The sequence below is a fragment of the Drosophila eugracilis genome, unplaced genomic scaffold (genome assembly GCF_018153835.1).
Source record: "Drosophila eugracilis isolate 14026-0451.02 unplaced genomic scaffold, ASM1815383v1 contig_2147, whole genome shotgun sequence".
Classification (NCBI taxonomy): Eukaryota; Metazoa; Arthropoda; class Insecta; order Diptera; family Drosophilidae; genus Drosophila; species Drosophila eugracilis.
The window spans coordinates 102,537-120,733 of NW_024573030.1; the positions used below are offsets into that span (position 1 = coordinate 102,537).

At 37.2% G+C, this 18,197-nt stretch overlaps 2 protein-coding genes across 3 annotated transcripts in view; one reads left to right on the forward strand and one right to left on the reverse strand.

The window, feature by feature from the left end:
• LOC108118289 (allatostatin-A receptor) overlaps positions 1 to 18,197 on the forward strand; it is an 86,428-nt gene that overhangs the window by 15,539 nt on the left and 52,692 nt on the right. The window lies entirely within an intron of this gene.
• Positions 8,832 to 12,366, reverse strand: LOC108118288. The gene is made up of 2 exons (XM_017230889.2): positions 10,922 to 12,366; positions 8,832 to 10,859 (listed from the first exon to the last, which is right to left on the reverse strand). The coding sequence occupies exons 1-2, from the start codon at positions 11,044 to 11,046 to the stop codon at positions 9,083 to 9,085; spliced, it is 1,902 nt and encodes a 633-aa protein (XP_017086378.2). The 5' UTR covers positions 11,047 to 12,366; the 3' UTR covers positions 8,832 to 9,082.

Below are 18,197 nucleotides of genomic sequence, written 5' to 3' on the forward strand. Positions count from 1 at the left end.
TATTCCGTTTATATCTTACATCTTAAAATAGCTCTCATATATATGTATCAAAAATAAGAACCAACAAGAGGAAAATACATTTTCCTGCCAAATGGAAGATTATCCGTGGCTTTTCTGCTTTGCATTTCCTTTCAACTTGCTTCCTTCTTTTACTTCCTCCGGCTTTCTCCCATTTTGCCACCATCATTCTCCTTCCATTTTCCTCGGTCCCCACACATTGACAGCAAATGTATTCCACATATTAAAATGCTGCCACTCAATAAAGCCAGAAAAGAAAGGGCAAGAAAAAATATGCAAAAACAAGAGGAATGTCCTGTTACTTTGGCCAACAGATATGTTGATAAAAACAATAACAAAATGTAAACAAATCACAATAAATAACAAATAGGCATTCGTCCTGCACTTGACATCTTATGTGTGTGTTTGTGTGTGTCTGCCAGTGTGCTTGCTTGTGAGTGGGCGTGGCTGGGAAAATTTTTTCAATTATATTGACAGCGGCAAAAGTTTTTCCCATACAACGCCTCCGTCGCCGCCCCCCTTATGCATAAATTTTAAATCACAGAAAAGTTGGCACCGTTCTTTTGCCTTCTTTATTTTATTTTTTTGCTACAAATGTAAGAAGAGGGCGTATTGGTGTGCGTGTGTGTGTGTTTGTGACATGTGTAAATTTGATGGGCGTGGCAAATGCTTAATTCAATACGCATCAACAAATAATTTATGAATTTTTATTGAAGTTGTGCTTCTGTTTTGATGATGAGAACGTAGCCAAAAGAAATACGAATCATAAATTATCCACAGACAAGAAAAAATATGAACGAAAATTCTGCAGACAGATAGATAGATATATCTGTTGGGGGAACGGAGTTCTCTTTTATGTTATTAATCCTGTTTGGCATTTTCTATCGCCTCCATTACCGCAAAACATAGATAAGTTATTTCAAACACTTAAGAGAAAAAGATAAAGGAAAGAGCTTTGATAGACGTATGTAGGTATCAAAATTTTAAAGATTCAATTTAAACCTTCATAGGAAAAAGAAATATTTCAAAAAACTTTCCAGTTAAAAATCGATTGACCAACTTCTCTTTCTTAAAAACAACATTTTCCCGAATAAAATTGGCTAAATCTAATTAAAGTTGCTCTATATTTTTCAGTCCAAGGTTAACATTTTTTTTTTTACTATTTTCAATTATTAAAACAAGCAACCCCTTTTTGCTCATACAATAATTTGGTATCAATTTCCATTGAGTACCAAAAATGTAGCTCATTAAGATGAAGAAAAAGGGGTTAAAGAACATTGTCCGAAAATCTTTGCGAAAATAAAGCCATCAGGCGGCAGAAAGGGAGGTCAGGGTCAGGACCTCGTAAAACCCCAAGTTAAGACCGAAGGGCAAAGGAGAGGATTTCTGAGGTCAGGTTCGCGGAGCAGTTGATTAATTCTCCATTTTATTTGGCATTTTTATGAGCAACTGCAACAGCCGAGCCCAAAATCTTCAACTTTCTCCGCCGTTCTGGCTTCTTTTTATTTTTATACCAACCAATTCCCCTATTTATTTACTTCTCGTCGCCGGTTTTTGGCTTTTCAAAATGTTGCGATTTCGTTTGCTTTGGTTTCGGGTTTCGCTTTGCGGCATGTTTTTATGCCACCTATCAAATTGCCACACGCAGCAACAAGGACACTGCCACAAAAAGATTATTTTAACTTCTAAAAAAAAAGTAAGTTTTATGCAATTTTATGAATAGATAATTTGTCATTTTTTTTTTTCAATTAATAAAAGCAAAGATTTTGAGTTTAAATTAATAATACTAAAAGGTTTTACTTTTTCTCTCAGTGTTTAGACTTGATTTGGTGGTGGGTTAAGAGTATCCAGAGGTGGGATACGCTGAGGTGGTTTCTCTTTTTTTTTCGGAGGTTTGAGGGAACCAAAGCGATATTTTATTTCACCATTAATCGTAAAAATTGCTCGTTTTATTGCTTTGAAAGTGTTTTGCCGGTTCCCGGTTGCCGATTGAGCCCATCTCCAGCGAAAACTTAGCATGTGCCTCTTCTATTGTTTTATTTTATTTTATTTATTCCGTTTTCCGAATGACAACAAACCAAAAACAAAACAAAAAAAAGCAAACAAAAACAAAAACGAAAAAAACACGCACCGAAAACAAAGCAAACATCGCCAGGTGTCAAAGGGAAATTTATGAAGGTGGAAGAGAGGGATCCCCCGATGACTGGGCTCGTCCTGCCAAATGTTATGCATAAATCGTTGTATTCCTGTGTAGGCCGTGTATCCTTGTCCAGGATATTCTATATATGTGTGCCTATGGCATCGCCTTTGACTTTGACTGATGGCTGACAGAAATATGGGAAAAGCAACGGAGCTGAGGCCATTGCCTTGCAGCTGGTCTCATTTATGTATACATAGATCATATATATATATTTTTTATATATTTCATTCAATTCTTAAGACGCATTTAAGTCGGCCTTGAGATAATTTAATAAAAATTAAATTTTAAACCCAAACATTAGCAACCAGTTCAAGAAAAGCATAGAAATTAAAAAAAAAGCAATCAAAAAAATATTAAAATCGATTTAAAGACAATTTTTAAAGAACAAATAGACGGAACATCGAGAAGCAGAAGAAAGGCGAGTCAATTTCCATAATTACGTTCAAAATAGTGGCCGTAAAAAGTGCAAAATCAGATGTTGGCACTATGTAAATAAAGACCCATCCCCCCCATTTCCGCTGCCCGAAATTGAGGCAACAAATTTATTTATGCATTCAATTAGCATACAATAATGGGGGCGTGTGGCGAAAGGTGTGGCAAGAGGCGTGGCACGGTTGGTATTCGACCGGTGATTGAGAAATTACTTTAAAAAGCAAACAGCTGGCGTTGGTAAAGAAAATGCTGCTCTTTTTTTGTTTTGTTTTCATTATTTTCAACGTTGCGACCCTCCCCAGTTTCCATCCTAGAAACCTAAACAAATTTCATGGCGAGGTCTTTCTCAGGAATATGGCCCCCAACTTCCTCGTATTTTTTTTTTGGCCTTATTGGAGTACTTGGCAGCCGCATTTATTACTCATTTACAGACATTTTCGTCTTTGCTCCTTGGTCCTTTTTTTTCCTAAATTTTTCTTTGCTTCTTTTTTCGTTTTTTTGTTTTGTGTGGGCTTTACTTTTGTTATTTACTTTGGACTGCGAAACGAGCAAAAGTTTCAAATCTTTAAATGAATTTAATATGCACAAAGTATGAAAAATATTTTCCAAACGTTGGTGGTGGGTGGTCTTTTCTTTTTCGGTGGGTTGATTGCTGGATGGATGGGCTCTTCATCATGGCTCATCATCGTCTGGCGGGTCGACGTACATACATATATATATATATGATTTCTGGATTATGTTTATTAATATGTTGATATAATAACTTTTGCATCCCCTCTTTTTTGGCTCAACTGTGTGTGTGCGTGTGCGGGGTGTGGAAATGGGCCAGGCAGCTGCTATGTGGCGTCATTCTGACGGCAGCCTCACAAGCCGCAAAAAGGGTTCCAGAACGTAGATTTCAGGAACAGGAATATATGGGGGCTTTAGGTGGCACAAAATGGGGCCCAAAGGGGCCTAGATTTTTTTTTTTGTTACGCAGCTTTGAGCTCCGCTGCTAAATGTTACACCTTTAGTCCCCTTTGGGGGTATGCATTATATTGATGGAGGGATTGCCAGATTGATGGCAAAATCCAGAATGAAATTGAGCAGGCAAATATGTTGTTATCTATGGAAATCTGTGTAGGATTTCGCTTACTTTCAGAAAATTAAGTTATTAAATTTTTTGAAAGTGTAAAAATTTGATTAATATTGATCTTGGTTAGCTCGCCACTTCTGTCGGCATTGTTGACTTTAGGGACATGGTTTTAATTGATTTCTCAGTTGCCCAATTTTTAACGGCTTTTAGTGTTTTAGGGTCAAGTTAACCTTTGACCCAGGCATTTCTGTTCATTGCCTCAAGTCGTCGCCTCCGCAGCTCTGAAGAACTTTCACATCACTGCGCATTAATAAAGCATTAAAACCAGAAAATGAGGAAAGGGCCTAAGACGGGTATTATTGTCCAGATTTAACGAATTGTGAAAAGGCAATTCCAATGAAAATGAAATATTTATGGCATCTCCCTTACCGTCTCCTCCCTCCATCAATTCGCTCCATATTTTATTCAACATTTTCACATTCGGCCACGTGGCGTATGAGCAATGCACACCAACATAAACACAAACATAACTAGCGTGGGCAGTCTGTGTGTTCCATGGAATGCTATGGGCTGCGATTACCAATCAACATCTAAATGCGGAGTTATGCGGGGGAGGGTTTTGTGTACAGAACATATCTCATAACAGAACATAACTAATCCAGGGGAATGTTAATCTCAAGGCAGAAGGAAAGCTAATTTAATGTTGTCGAAAATGCGTTGATATTAAGTCCTTCAGAACTTAAATGAAAACTTAATTAACTTCAGAAATACATTACTAAATATTCGTATTTTTTACAAAACTTTATGTGTGTATAAGATGGTAGTGTAGTGAAAACTGATGCACATTGCACTTTGACCACGTGGCGTATACGTGATATGGGCTCTATGAAGACTATATCACGTATACGCCATCAGTTTTTCATTTTATGATGCACTTTTTTTTTTTTTCCTCTACTCCCAATTTGAACATTTTACCAAATGAGTTTGGGAATTTCTCCCATTTTCACTTCGATTTCGAAACTCTTGGTTTTCTGGTCGAATTTTTAATTGGTGAGATAAACTGAAAAGTTCAGCGAAATGGCAGCTGGGGAAATGTGTGTGAATGAAAGGCCGCAATTTGCTGGCATTTGCTATCCCGTTAACATTGTTTTAGTTACCTTTTTTTTTTTTCATTTTCTCGAGCCCTTCTATATTTCTCTCTTCAACCCCGAAACCCTTCTCCATTTCAGGCTTACCCGCAGCAAAAGCCGATTAGCAAAATTATCAAACATAATTTGACATTTTTCCCAAAACTCCCACGCAAAGCGAGCAAAAAAAAAAAAACCAAAGAAACAAGAACCAAAAGAAGAGAAAGCTAAGTGAAAACCCCAGATTTTTCCTACTTGTGGGGGAGACATTTAAAGAAATTAATAAAGACATTTGTCTCAGTTTTTGCCGCCTAATTTATTTATGTTTTTTTTTTTTTTTTGGCCACCAAAAAGCCGCTTTCCTATGTATGTATTTTTGTGTGCGTGGTCCACTTGGCAGTTCATTCTGTTTGCTATCTGCTCTGTGAATTTTAGTTTTATAAGGATATGGCTGTGGGTGTATTAGTTAGTTAGTTTGACGAAAAGAATGATTCGAATTTGTACATTCTAATAATAATTAAATGTCATTTTTTAACTTAAAAATATTAAATATTTTTTCAAAATAAACCCTTAAATGCTATACTCAATATATATACCTAGATATATCGTTCAAAAACAATCTTTTTCGAATTGAAAAATATTATCTTAACAAATTGTATTTGTATTATTTTTTCCTCCATATGTTAGTTGCTTTAGCAGAGTATCTTTAGGTCCTTGAGTGGTTATTTAGCACTCTCGGCTATTTGCTGGCAGAGCCTAAGTAGCTTTTACATACAAACGAACATATACATATATACTGAGCCAAACAAAAAAAAGGGGGTTTTTGGGGGAGCAAGGAATGGTCTGTCTGGATGGCCAGCAGCATTCAGTTATTGGCTGTTGATGTAGCCTAATGTGCTTGTATTTACTTAAACGCACAAACGACTTTCTCGCAGGACTTCTACTTGTCCTTATTGTCCTGCATTAGCGCCCAGAATTCTCCCTTTCGCTGACGGCTGATGAGCAGCAAATTGAATTTTATTGACTTGATTCGCGTTGGCTGACCATTCCTGCTTGGCTCCTGTGTGTGAGAGTGTATACTCAATAAATTGATTTCTGATTATCATTGCATAATAAAATGACTAAATCCGTGAGGAGCAAAAGCAAAAAAAAAAATGAAAAGGAATGGCAAAAGAAAAGCGCAAAGGAAAAGCGTAGAGCGCGCGTAGACAGAAGTTTTAATGAAGCGTATTAAAATTTAATTAAATAACAATTTGCACAAATGTAAATAAACATGGCGCTGCTTATGTAAAGCAGCCCAGGACCAAGCAGCTCCTGCAGGACACTCTCCTGGCAAATGGCAACCGGCGAGCTACCGAGCTACCGAGCTGGCAACGCCCAGTGCGGCGAACTTTGGTCATTAAATTAAGTGCACGAGACGCCGTCGTCGATGGCGCGACTGAAGATGGCGGAAAATGGATGGGGAAAAGCGTAAAATCAAGGAGGCGCGGGGGCGCTTTGAAATGGTTCTGGGATGTGGATGCCAACAGGTAGACTGCGATGGAAGTTTTCTATATAACTCTTGTATTTTTGAATCAATCATAATAATTAATAATACATTTAAGAAAATAAAATCTAATTTGTTTTATTTAATGCACTTTCTTGATTTAAAAAACGACCCAATTTTCAAAATTTAACATTGTTTTGAAAAACTCTTTTTGCGGTCTCTTGAAAACAAGCCTAGCAACATCATGTAGCCCTTATCCTTCTATCCAGTATTTAATATAATTTTTAATTTCGCAAACATTTTGTCATATCCCCAATACACAGGCAGCTTCAAAGAAGTGCCACGCCTCCAGCACGCCTCGTTGTAACTGTTCCACCATCGGATCGCATCATTCATACGCAACGATGAACGCGACGTTTTTTTTTTCACGCGGCCTGTCTGTTCTCTCTGCTCGTGTGTTTTTTGGTTTTTTTTTGAGGCGTGTAGGCTTGTGTACATGTGTAGGCGTGGCAGGTAAGGTCTTAATTGAATTCACTTTTTTTCCCAGTTGCGTTGGCCAGGCAACACCCCTTCTCCTCAACAAAGTTTCACTCACCTGCGACCGTAGTAAAAAAAAAATCTAAAAAAAAAAGAACTGAGCCTCAACACACACATGCGGAATATTTGTTGTTAAATAAGAAAATTTAATAAATTTCATTTAATTTTCTTGGCTTACGCAATGTGTTCTCGCCATTTGCGTTCTGCCTGCAATTTTTTGATACAATTTTTCATTCATTTATTTTTTTTTGAGTATTAAGCACTTCAAGTGGAACCCAAAAGCGGCTTAAAATAAAGCGTTTTTATTTATATTACACAATTTTATTCCATCGACTTGGTATCTATTCAAGGGCAATGTTCAGATTGCTTAGCGATTGTAGAATCAGTAAAGAATTTCAAAATCTAAATTAAAAACAAGTAATAAATATTTCTTAAAAAATATATACCAAAAAATGTATCAACTTTTAAACCTTTCTAGTAATTAAAGTAAAAATTTGCTCTTGGCCTTGGGCGTTTTTCTTGGAGTTTTTCTTTTCGCTGTGAAAAGCTCATAAAAACGAAGAAACCAGCAAATTTTAAGCGGCTTGAGGTCAACTTTTTTATGGTTCACCTTTTGCTGTCACAGATTTTTTCCCCCTACAAGCGAATTTCTTATCAACTGTTTGCACTTTGTTCGGGACTTGTCACCCTCTTAAAAACGCAAATAAAAGTTACTTAATTTCGATAGGCTTTTACATTAAACACACAAAGAAATACTAAATTTATAGCATACCGAAAAATCGCCTACAATTTGGGAATATCCAGTAAAAAAACGAAATATTATTCTCACGCAGATTGCATACATAACCAAAAATGTTTGTATGTGCCGATTAATGACAGATTTTTTGTGGGAAACTTTTACAATGCCTTGCCTCAAATCAACGGAGGGGTTGATAAAAGTACTAAAATATTGAAAAATTTTGTAAAATCATAATCTTGATTTTTGGCCTAAAAAAATAATAACATTTTCTATAAAAAATATGACTGCTCACAGTGAGAGTATTTTGCCTATAACTTAGCCAATAATGGAATGTAATACCTGGTTAAGTTGGTTTTTTTAATTCTAGCTTTTTTCTCCTCAAGACGTCTACACAACTAAGCCAATAATAGTCTAAATATAGCATGAAATACCTCGTCGAGTTTGAAAATCAATTTCCAATAAAACTTTATTCAATCCTACACAACATTTTGCCCTAGCAAAGCCAAAAATGGTTCAAATGAGTAATGTAATACCTCGTAGGGCTCGTAACTTAATGGCCATCATTCTGTTAAAAATCGGTTTCCTGATATTTCAGCCCTCAAAACAGAGCTCGCAGCAATAAATCAGAACAATAACGCAAAAAGTAAGTATAGGGGTGTTAAGATTCGGTCGTAAGCTGCATAAAACAGCCATTCTTTAGCCATGCGGCTTGTTTTGATAAAGTTAGAGCTAAGAGACGGAAAGAAAGCCGGGCTATCTGCTGTCAACCGACGTATACGTGATTTTGGGCACAAAAAATCAGTTTTTTGTCCATAGCACACCCAAAAATGGTCCAAATGAGGAATGTAATACCTCGTAGGGCTCGTAACTTAATGGCCATGATTCCCAATTGGTTTGCATTCAAATCTGGGAAACTTCATTTTGGGCCCATTTTTGAAAATTTTGATGATGGTACCCCTTATCAAAAATGCGAAATTTGGGCCAAAATTGACTTTCCCAAAATCGAAAAACGAGTGATAGAGGTGGTAAGTGTTGGTCGTTAGCAGCACAAAACAGTCGTTCTTTTGGCTGTGCGTCTTGTTTTGACCGAGCTAGAGCTAAAAACCCGAACGTAGTATTGCAAATTTCTATTAAAAATCGGTTTCCTGCTTATTTAGCTATTAAAGCAGCCTTCGCAACTACAAATCAGAACAATAACGCAAAAAGTAAGTATAGGGGTGGTAAGTTTTGGTAGTAAGCTGCACAAAACAGTCACTGTTTCAAAGGTGTGTCTTGTTTTGACAAAGTTAGAACTAAGAAACGGCTGGCTGTGGGTCTATCTGTATTTTAAGCTACTACAACTGAGACTTCGAATTACTTAACAACCAATAACTAACCCATTAAGGTAATTCTAGTTTTTAATACAGTCAAATGCATTATATTTGCAGAGATTAAGAGTATATTGATTATTGATTTAACCTCTAATTAATTACATCGAATCATGGTTATGCTTGCTGTGGACCGTCATCAAATACAGCTTCTTCAGCATTTCATCCGCATGAGCCGTGATCATAGCAAATACTTCGATCATTCCCGTCTGATTAATTCGAGCTACCACTCCGGGCAAATCCTTGTGCACGAAGTAGACAAAGGGCATCATAGTGTCATAGCACTGAGTAATAACGTATAACATTCTAAAAGTTGGTAAAGAAATTCGGTAAGGATAATAGGTACAAGAGACGAGACTTGAATACATCATGCCGTGGGAGGCATCAGCAGTGAAGTTCTTGTTTCCTGTAATCTCGCCAGCCAAATAGCTTTGGGTTTTGGCCAGCATGGTCTCATTAAAGCCATTGATGATCATCAATGTGCCATCGGACCATACCCAGCCAAAAGTTAAGGCCGTATACTGTATTTGAATCACATCTACAGCGCTATTGTAAACTGCATATTGGATGGTATTTGAAGTTTTTTTCAAATCTAAGTTTTTTTTCAAGTTCAAAGTGCAAAACGGCTTGCATACTTTAAACTCGATGTCCAAGTTTACGACCACGAATTTAGGTTTGGCGGGACGCCTTATGATTGGAATCTTCTGGCGAATCCAATCCATTTTACTCAATACTGGTGGAAGCTCCAAGGTTCTCATTAACAGCTCATTGGTAGAGCATGGGTTCTCGGCATGGTTATCGCCGTTCTTCTTTATGTTTTCATCAGCGACTTCCTTTGAGTCCTCGAGGCGAACTGTGAATGAACTCTTCCATCCGCTTGCAGTGGAAAGTGTAATGGTAGTTTCGCCTGGACTTTTGGGTATCATTAGTTGCTTGTCGATCTCGTTCGCAAAATCAATGGCATCTTGATCTATAGGTGCTAGTGGACCGTTAACCCTTTCCTTTTTGATACCGGATGAGGATGGTCCTGGATCAGTCACTTGTTCGTCTTTCTTTATGGTTTCAGAAATTGGTTGTTTCTTTTCAATATCTTTGTCTGGTTTTAGCATAACGCCTGAAGGTTTCTTCAACTGCGACGACTTTGAAGGTAAACATTTCTTGGGATCCTTTACGGGCATGCCAACAGGACTCTGGGGCTTCAATATCTTGAACAGAAGATCCTTGTTTTTATCATAGTCCATAGCTAAGCCCAATAGTATATCAAAATCTTCCATGTCTTTCATGGGTTCTCGAAGCCCTTCAGATTCGATCCAATCGTTCATGGCCTGCTCTTCTTCAGGCCCAATAGTCCGCGTGTAATAATTTTCACGATTACGGTTAATATTGCCTTCCTCCTGGCGAATATACTTCCGTCCGTACTTTTCCCAGTGGAGCATTGCATCAATTTCGAAATTTAAATCTTTCTCAAAACCTTGCAAGGGGGATTTGGTGGGCTTTGGAGTTTTCACACGATTTGGAGTTTTAAAAGTGCTGCAGTCTTCTCCAAATATACAACCCAAAGGCCACTCTGCTTCTGACGGTGGCACCGACCAATTCTTCATGGCCTTATAATTCTCAAGAATTTCCGGCGACGACGGCTGATTGTTGGGCGAATTTGGTCGCATATCCCACATGTCATTCAAGGGGTCTGTATTTAGTATCGGTAAATCGACTTGGACCGATTCTTTGAGCATTGCTTTGGGAACTTTCGGTAGGTGTCTTGTCTTTGGCTTTGCTCCAAGGCAACGCGGCATGACAGTCTTAGATGAACCTGGCCCCAAGTCAATGTCGGGGTTTCCGTTCACTGGCTCTGCGTTTTTTTCTTGTTTTTTTATAGGCCTAAGAGAGGCCAAAACAAGAAGATATAACTTTAATTTTTACAAGTTATTGATAGTACCCACCTGGTTGATGAATTACTAACTGAATTCCCCGAAGAAGTATCAGTAGCTTCTTTCTTTCCGTCGTTGCCCTTCTTAGGCTTTGTGCCGCTCTTGCTTGTTGGCGAATTTTTCACAAAATTTTCCATATTGAGTTTTGAAAAGTAAAAAGTTTAAGTTAAAGTTTTTTTTTTTTTATGCCGGGCGTAGGTCCTGGTCCTGTTCGACTCGTTTTTGGATTAGGTTTAATTTTCGCTTGACAAGTTATTAGCTGTCATTTATTATTTGATAGATGTCAAATTTACCCAGGCATACAAAAAAAGCCTTTAGAGTTGCAACCCATTTAAATACAACCCTGATAACATAAATCGAATCAATAATCAAACCCCTTTACCCAACAAAAAATCATCCAAATTACCATTTTTTTAAACATATGTTAAAGAAGATTTGGATGTTGGAAGCTAATTTTGTAAGATTTTGTAAGAATTTTGGAAAAATTCTCAATTTAAGTTATTCAAAATCCAAGAAAGAAGTAGACCATATAGATATCCTGTAAATAGTGATCCTGTAATGTTAATCCCGATTAGCTGACACTGGCAATCAGTCAGCGGTATATCAAGTGACAGAGGACAGGACTCAAAGGATTCTAGGCTAATGACTGTGTTTCGTGTTCATTAGACGGCCTAAGCCAAAAAGATAACGACCACGTTAACTAAGGTGACCAACGGAAAAATGTTGAAGGCGGGTAAAAGCAGCGGGTAAAACCGCAACGGCGGTTGGAAATAAACGAACTTTCAACTTGTCGCCATGCCAAGGAGTTGGGCCCAAAATCCCTTTGGGTAATGGCTGGTAATTATCCTTAATTAGTTGTAAAATATTGAAGTGAAAGTATTTCGGTTTTTTTGCCATTAGCAAATAAAACTTTTCCCGACCCTTTTCCGTAATAATGATAATCATAATCATAATAATAGCATCAAGTTTGGTTACAAAGTAAAAATGCGATTACATCTGCGCCTCAACATTCCATGATGAATTATCCGTGTGTTTCCTTTGTAATTTCCATAATGTCATTTTTCACAAGTCGAAAATTAATTACGCATACAAAGTATAGTAAATAGTTAATATTGCCATTTCAGCCTTAATGAGTTTCGTTGAAAATTTGCCAAATTTCATTCTTAAAATGATTTACATTCCGTTCAAATGCAGTTGGAAAAAAACATTAATTTTTAGGCTATCATCAGCTTTTTGTGTATTTTATTTCTAGATTAACCAACTTCTTGATGTTTTTTTTATGGCGGAAAAGCGTTGACCAGAACAAAGTAGTTCCGCTGTTGTTTTTTTTTTTTTTGTTTGGAGAGTTTCCCGAAGCTCTCTCATAAATTTAATTAACGATAATATGCACGCCCGCTAAAGCTAACGGGCGATGTTTTCTTTTTGGTAACAGCACACGCAGGTGGATGAGTTTTTTTTTTGGGGTGGTTCTTAGGGGGGTTCCAGGTGGTTGGGTAGATGGGTGCGGTCGGGCCGAGTCAACCTGCTTAAGTGACATGCAAAAACAAGAAGCCTGAAGGGAAAGTGGTGCAAAAAGAAAGCGTGGCATGCTTTTAAGCGAGAGTCACGCGTCTAGTGGTTTGTATTTCTACCCCACTATATGCACTAAGAAAAATAGTAAGACCAAAAAAAGCAAAAACGTAATATTTACAGAAGAGATTATAGATGTGGAAAACTGTTTAAACCTTATAATATATTTCCAAACATAAAGCTAAAGATAGTCAATTTTTCCCAGTGTCATACCATCCTCACATACTCTCTCTGTGTGCGTCACTTGTCCAGCTGAACTTTTAGCCCAGCAGCTGCTTTTCCCGCCAACATGCTAAAAGGGTGGGAAAAGTGGGGAAAGACTTGGGTGGTACAGACAGCTGGCAGGCAGGCAGACGACACTTTTCATCGTCATCATCGTCATCAACATCTCAACCAGCTTTTCTTTCTTTTACATTTTCCCTTTCGTTTTTCTGTTTTTTTGTTGTTGTTATTGTTGTTGTTGTTGTTGCTGCTGCTGCCTGAGCGAGGGCTGCTAATTAAAATAGTATGCAGGCAGCATCAGCTTAAGTGCAGTTTTTGCCAGGGTAAATGTTTTTCCTTCTGGCCAAAATGGGCCGCCGCAAGTGAACCGCGTGACAGGAAAAGCCAAAAGAGAGAAAAGTGTTAAACGTTTTGTAAAAACGTTAAAGCCCATGGCCTGCCTAACTGGATTTTATTTGTACAATTAAGTTGATTAAATAAAATTAAAATTCTTGTAAATAAATTAAGGAATTATATATATTTATATATATATATATATATATTTTATTTTTTAAATAAATTATCTGGCTTGAAATGAGTTTACCTCAGGTGGTGTCTGTGGTTATTTCCCAGCTCTGACTGTTTTCCTCTTTATTTTCCCTGAGAAGCTTGTGACTTTCCTTAATTGCATTTTCCTGTAGTTCAGTTTTATCTTGTGTTTTTCATGCCTGTCACACTTCTCTCTATTGTTTATTTATATTTTTTTTTTTGTGGTCTCGGCAACTAATGCCAACTTAATTTTCCAATTTACACGATAGCAAACAATGGGAAAAGGAAAACACTTTGCAAAAGGGAAAGTGAACATTTTTGGAATAATTTGTTAAATGAAAATGAGAGAAAGACGAGTCTGCCGATGGGAAATGCTAATTTATTTTAATTTAAACCAGAGGACTTTCTTATTTTGTTATCCGATCTTGAATTTTCATTTTTTTTTTTTTTTTTTTTTTTCAAACAAGTTCACGTGACGACGATTTTCTTTTGCATTTTTATTACGTCTTTGCCAAAAAGTCGGCAACTGTTTTCTTAGCTGGAGCTAAAGTTTTCCCTTTGCATTTCCCGGATTTCCCTCTTGGCTGCGATTTAAGCTGAATGTGCACGCAACTTAGCTTAGCTGCGACAAATATATTGTTCCGAGTGCATTACATTTCCACCAAGACCCCCGGAAAATTGCTAGCACTTAAATAAATTTATGAAAATATGCAATGTGCGAAGCGTGTTGCAGGCAATTCTCGGTTTTTCCCCCCCAACTCCCCAAAATGAAAATGCTAATGCCGAAATAATGGGGTGGAGAGAAATCAGTTAAAGTGCCGGATTAGTTGGTCAGTTGGCTCTGCAGTAGTATGAATTTCAATTTAAACTGCAGTGAAAGTTGTGTTGGGTTTTCCCAAAAATTGTAGGATATTTATCACACTACTTAGCCTCAAATTAGAGGCTTAAATGTTGCCACTTTGTTGCTAATTAATTTGTTTTCTTAGTACCTGGGAAAGATTTTGAGAAATATGTGTTTAAAAATATTGACATTGGAAAGGATTTTCGTTGCAATATTTGTAAAAATATTTTTTGTCATAAAAATTCTTTAATAAATTCTTTAATAAATTCTTATTTAAAAAAGCCAAAGTTAACTTAAACTTCTCTTATGACGCAATTCACATGCGTTGACTATTTTGGCAAAGGAAAATCGCTATTTTTCTGCAGCTTTTCCAGCCAATTGACTTGTTTGTATGAACTTTGAACGTGTAAATTTTCCATTGTCATGTGTCAATGGCCCGCCGTCAGTGTTACCAAACACCGTTTCGTCCCCCTTCTCCTCCTCCTCCATTTTCCACCCCATTTTCTCTTTCAACCGCCCCCCTTCCACCTCTTTTTTTTTTTTTTTTTTTTTTTTGAAAAGTCTTTGCTCTCTGCTGGAGCCTGAGTCAAATCACTTGCAATTTGACTAGACGATGTCGCGACAATTTTTGTTCTTCCAACGCTTTGTTTTTATTTGCGATTTTCTTTTTGTTTTCCTTCTCTGTGTTTTTCTTTTTTTTTTGTTTTTGGTGACAAATTTCCACTGCTGCGTGCGGGTCACTTGGCTGGATTTATTTTAAACTTTTCTTGGTTTTTCTCGGTGATCCCCCCGTAAACTGAAGCCGACACCTGACAGTTTTCTTATTTATTTATTTCGCTGAAAAATTACGTATAAAAAGTGAAGAAGGTTTTTCCGCCGGGGGACCTTGTGCTTAGGTTAAGCCAACTTTATCAACTTAATTTGTATACAAATTCATATATTTCATAATTTTTTTTTTCGCTATTTTCGTTTTTTTCTTTTTTTTTTGCTTTCTTTTCCTTGGCCCTGGTGTTTTCCATTTTTCACTGTTATTATGGCCTGCGGAAAGTTTGTTACGCTGCTTTCTGGTTCTTTGCTTGCGCTTTTGGAAAAATTGTGTTTGAAACTTTTGTGAAAAGTAGCAAATGCTTTTTGTCAGTGACGTTGGCATTTTTCCTCTTCAAAAGGTAGGCAGTTGGGGGGGGGCGTGGCATAGGCACGTGCCATAAGCCATTTGTCAACAAGAAAAACTGATTGGATTCCATGGCTAAGTGCGTGGTTTTTGGCCTTCTAGTTATAGACGAGAAAAACGCTTAAAAGCAAAATGTAATCACACTTGGTTAACGCCACTGTTGAGCCAATTTGCCCGTAAGTATAGCACGGCAAACGAAAATCAAAATGAAAATGAAGCTACCGAAAGCTACGGATAGACAGTTGGTTAGGAAAACAAAAGAAAAGCAAAGAAAGAGGGTATGAGAGAGCCTGTTAAAAGGAAAGCATTTCGATAATAATTGCATAGCCGCAAGAATTGTTTAGAGAAACTTTGCCAATTAATGTGGATAACGCCTAGGGTCAATCGAATCATTTACCAAAAAGTAGCACCAAAAAATACCCCCAAAATATGCTTAGACTTAAAAATACCTTTTTATAGGCATATAGTTAATAATATTAATTTATAAATTATAAAAGTTCATGGTAAAAGCAATACACACAGACATGAAATGGCAGCCAATTATGCTTAAGTTATAGAATATTAAAGATAAATTATCTCAGTATATGGTTAAAAATATAACATCCTATATTTATTTAGAAAATATTCTATAAAAAAAAAAGATATTATGTAGGAAACTTTTCTTTTCACTGTTCATCAAACCCACACACTTTGAGTCGTTCTCGCTTTGGCAAACATTGCCAAAAATAATTTTGTTTGGATTTGGCAGCTGTGCGAAAAGTTCATTTTAGGTCTTTGCCTTTGTTTTTTGTTCTTCCTCGAAGCAAGGTTCTTGCTTTAATTAGCGTTTCCTTCTTGGGCGGCGCAACAACATGGAGATTAAAGGAGATGCGGAAGGAAAAGTATCTTAGATTAGTTTTCTGCTATATTCTTTACTATGAAAAATTCTAGAAAACTTTCCTCCTAGCCAAACTTGCACTCAATAATGATGGAAAATACATCGATAAGAGCATTTAAGAAAACCAAGTTCATATGGTTAGTTACCTCTTAATCGCCATGAAGTAAGCACACACACATGGATTAACTGGAGTAGAATTTATCGATTCGAAATGCCTTTTAATGAACCACTCGGTGCCTCAAATGGAAATGCAAGCCGCATACACACATTAGCCAGAAGTTGGACTTTACTGCGTTTTGGGTCACCGAGTGGTGTACGGGGCGGCGTATGCATGATGTAACAGACGTCGGCTATGGGGTCCTTTTGCAGCATTTGAATGCTGTTTCCTTTGCTTTTTTTTTTTTTTTTGCCCCTCCCATTTGGGAATATGGAGAGTGAAGAGGGTACGCACTTTCCCCGAACGGTAAACAAGTGAAAAACATTTCCATTTAGTTCACATACACACAGGCACATATGCACACACACACACACATATGTAGATGCACAGACGAGAAAACAGGACCGTGTGGTATTTGCCATGTTTTTAATTCACTTGAAGGCACTTAAGGCAGATCACTGCCAAGCGTAAATGTGCCAAGTGCGTTGGGTGGGGGTCAAACAAATTGTACAAGTTTAAATAACTATAAAGCCCCTCTATCTCCGCCACCCACAATCCCCTTTTCAGCTTATTCAAATTCATAATAATTCCGATATAGCAAAAGAAACAAGCTGCGACAGCGCCAGACAACATATAAATGGAAGCCAGGAGGCCAAGGGTCAGCATCGACTCGAGGGATACTGTTCAAAAAAAAAAAAAGGGTCAAAATATTTCTATCTATGGCAAACATGTCAGAAAAAGGCGTTTTTTATTGTAGTTTTTTAGAAAAGTTCAAGATAAATAACCCTTTATCGGTTATAAACATGAATGTGAACATAAAATAAAATAGGAATTTATTTTTTTTAGCTTTAAGAAATTGCTGGAACTTAATATTTTCGTAAAACTTAAACCAAATTTTAACAAGTTTTCAATTTCTTTTATATTTACAGGTAAACTATTCCCCCCGATCTATTGACAAAATACACATTTTCAAGGCAAGTTACTTATACAAATTTTTATAAATAAGAGACTGCCATATATGATTGCTGATACCCTGCATTTTCGACATGAATATAAAACAATGTATCATTCGGAAAATGCGTGTGTGTAAACTATAATAACAGTAATAACAACTAAACTCAATGGCAAATGACAGTTCTCAGTTCTCGCTGAAAAACCCAGACCGCCATTCGCCCGCCATTCGCCGGAGTAGTTTTTCCCCCTTCCCTTAACGTTGCATAGATTACGTTGCCATTTTCCCTCGCTGACTCAGCGGAAAAGAGCAGAAGGAGAAAACTTCTGACAACGACACACACACACACACACACACACACGTCTAAGATTACATGGGCGTTGGAAGGGGGTGGCAAAAGATTTTCGGAAAATGGGGGGGGCATACAATTGGGTTTGAGTTGGTGGGTGTAGTGGGGGTTTTTACTTGCCCCACGATCGAAGGCATTTTCCATGACGGACAAAATGGCGGGGCACGTTCGACGCTTCACTTAATTAAGCGCCTTTTTGTCTGCTGTAAGTTGATAATTGAGGTTTTGCCAGTTTTGCGGCAGGCAAAAGTTAATCCCTCCCACTCATCAAATGGCCCTTTTCCCCTCATCTCATTTTCCATTTCCGTTTGCCCGTTTTACCCACACTCTACCCCCAAAAAGCCCCAAAAAACGAGAAAAGTAGTAACAACAAAAGGTGGCCAAAACAAGACGTCAAACTGCTTTGAATTGCTCACAAATAATAAAGAAATAATTCAATTTCAACTCTGCCTTCTTACTTAATTTTTTTTATTGCCCAAAAAAAAAAACGTAAGGAAAATCAACAGAAAATTAGAAGAAAAAATCGAACTTTGTACAAATCGAAATGGCTTGAAATTGATTTAAAGTGATTCTTTTTAATTGGAATTATAATTTATATTAATTTTGCCCCACCAATTTCATT

What these genes read in the sequence shown, in the direction of transcription:
- LOC108118288 (XM_017230889.2), bottom strand. Translation starts at nt 11,046, where the DNA reads ATGGAAAATTTTGTGAAAAATTCGCCAACAAGCAAGAGCGGCACAAAG. An exon ending in GTTAGTAATTCATCAACCAG is followed by an intron (nt 10,860 to 10,921) that starts GTGGGTACTATC and finishes GGCCTCTCTTAG; the next exon opens with GCCTATAAAAAAACAAGAAA.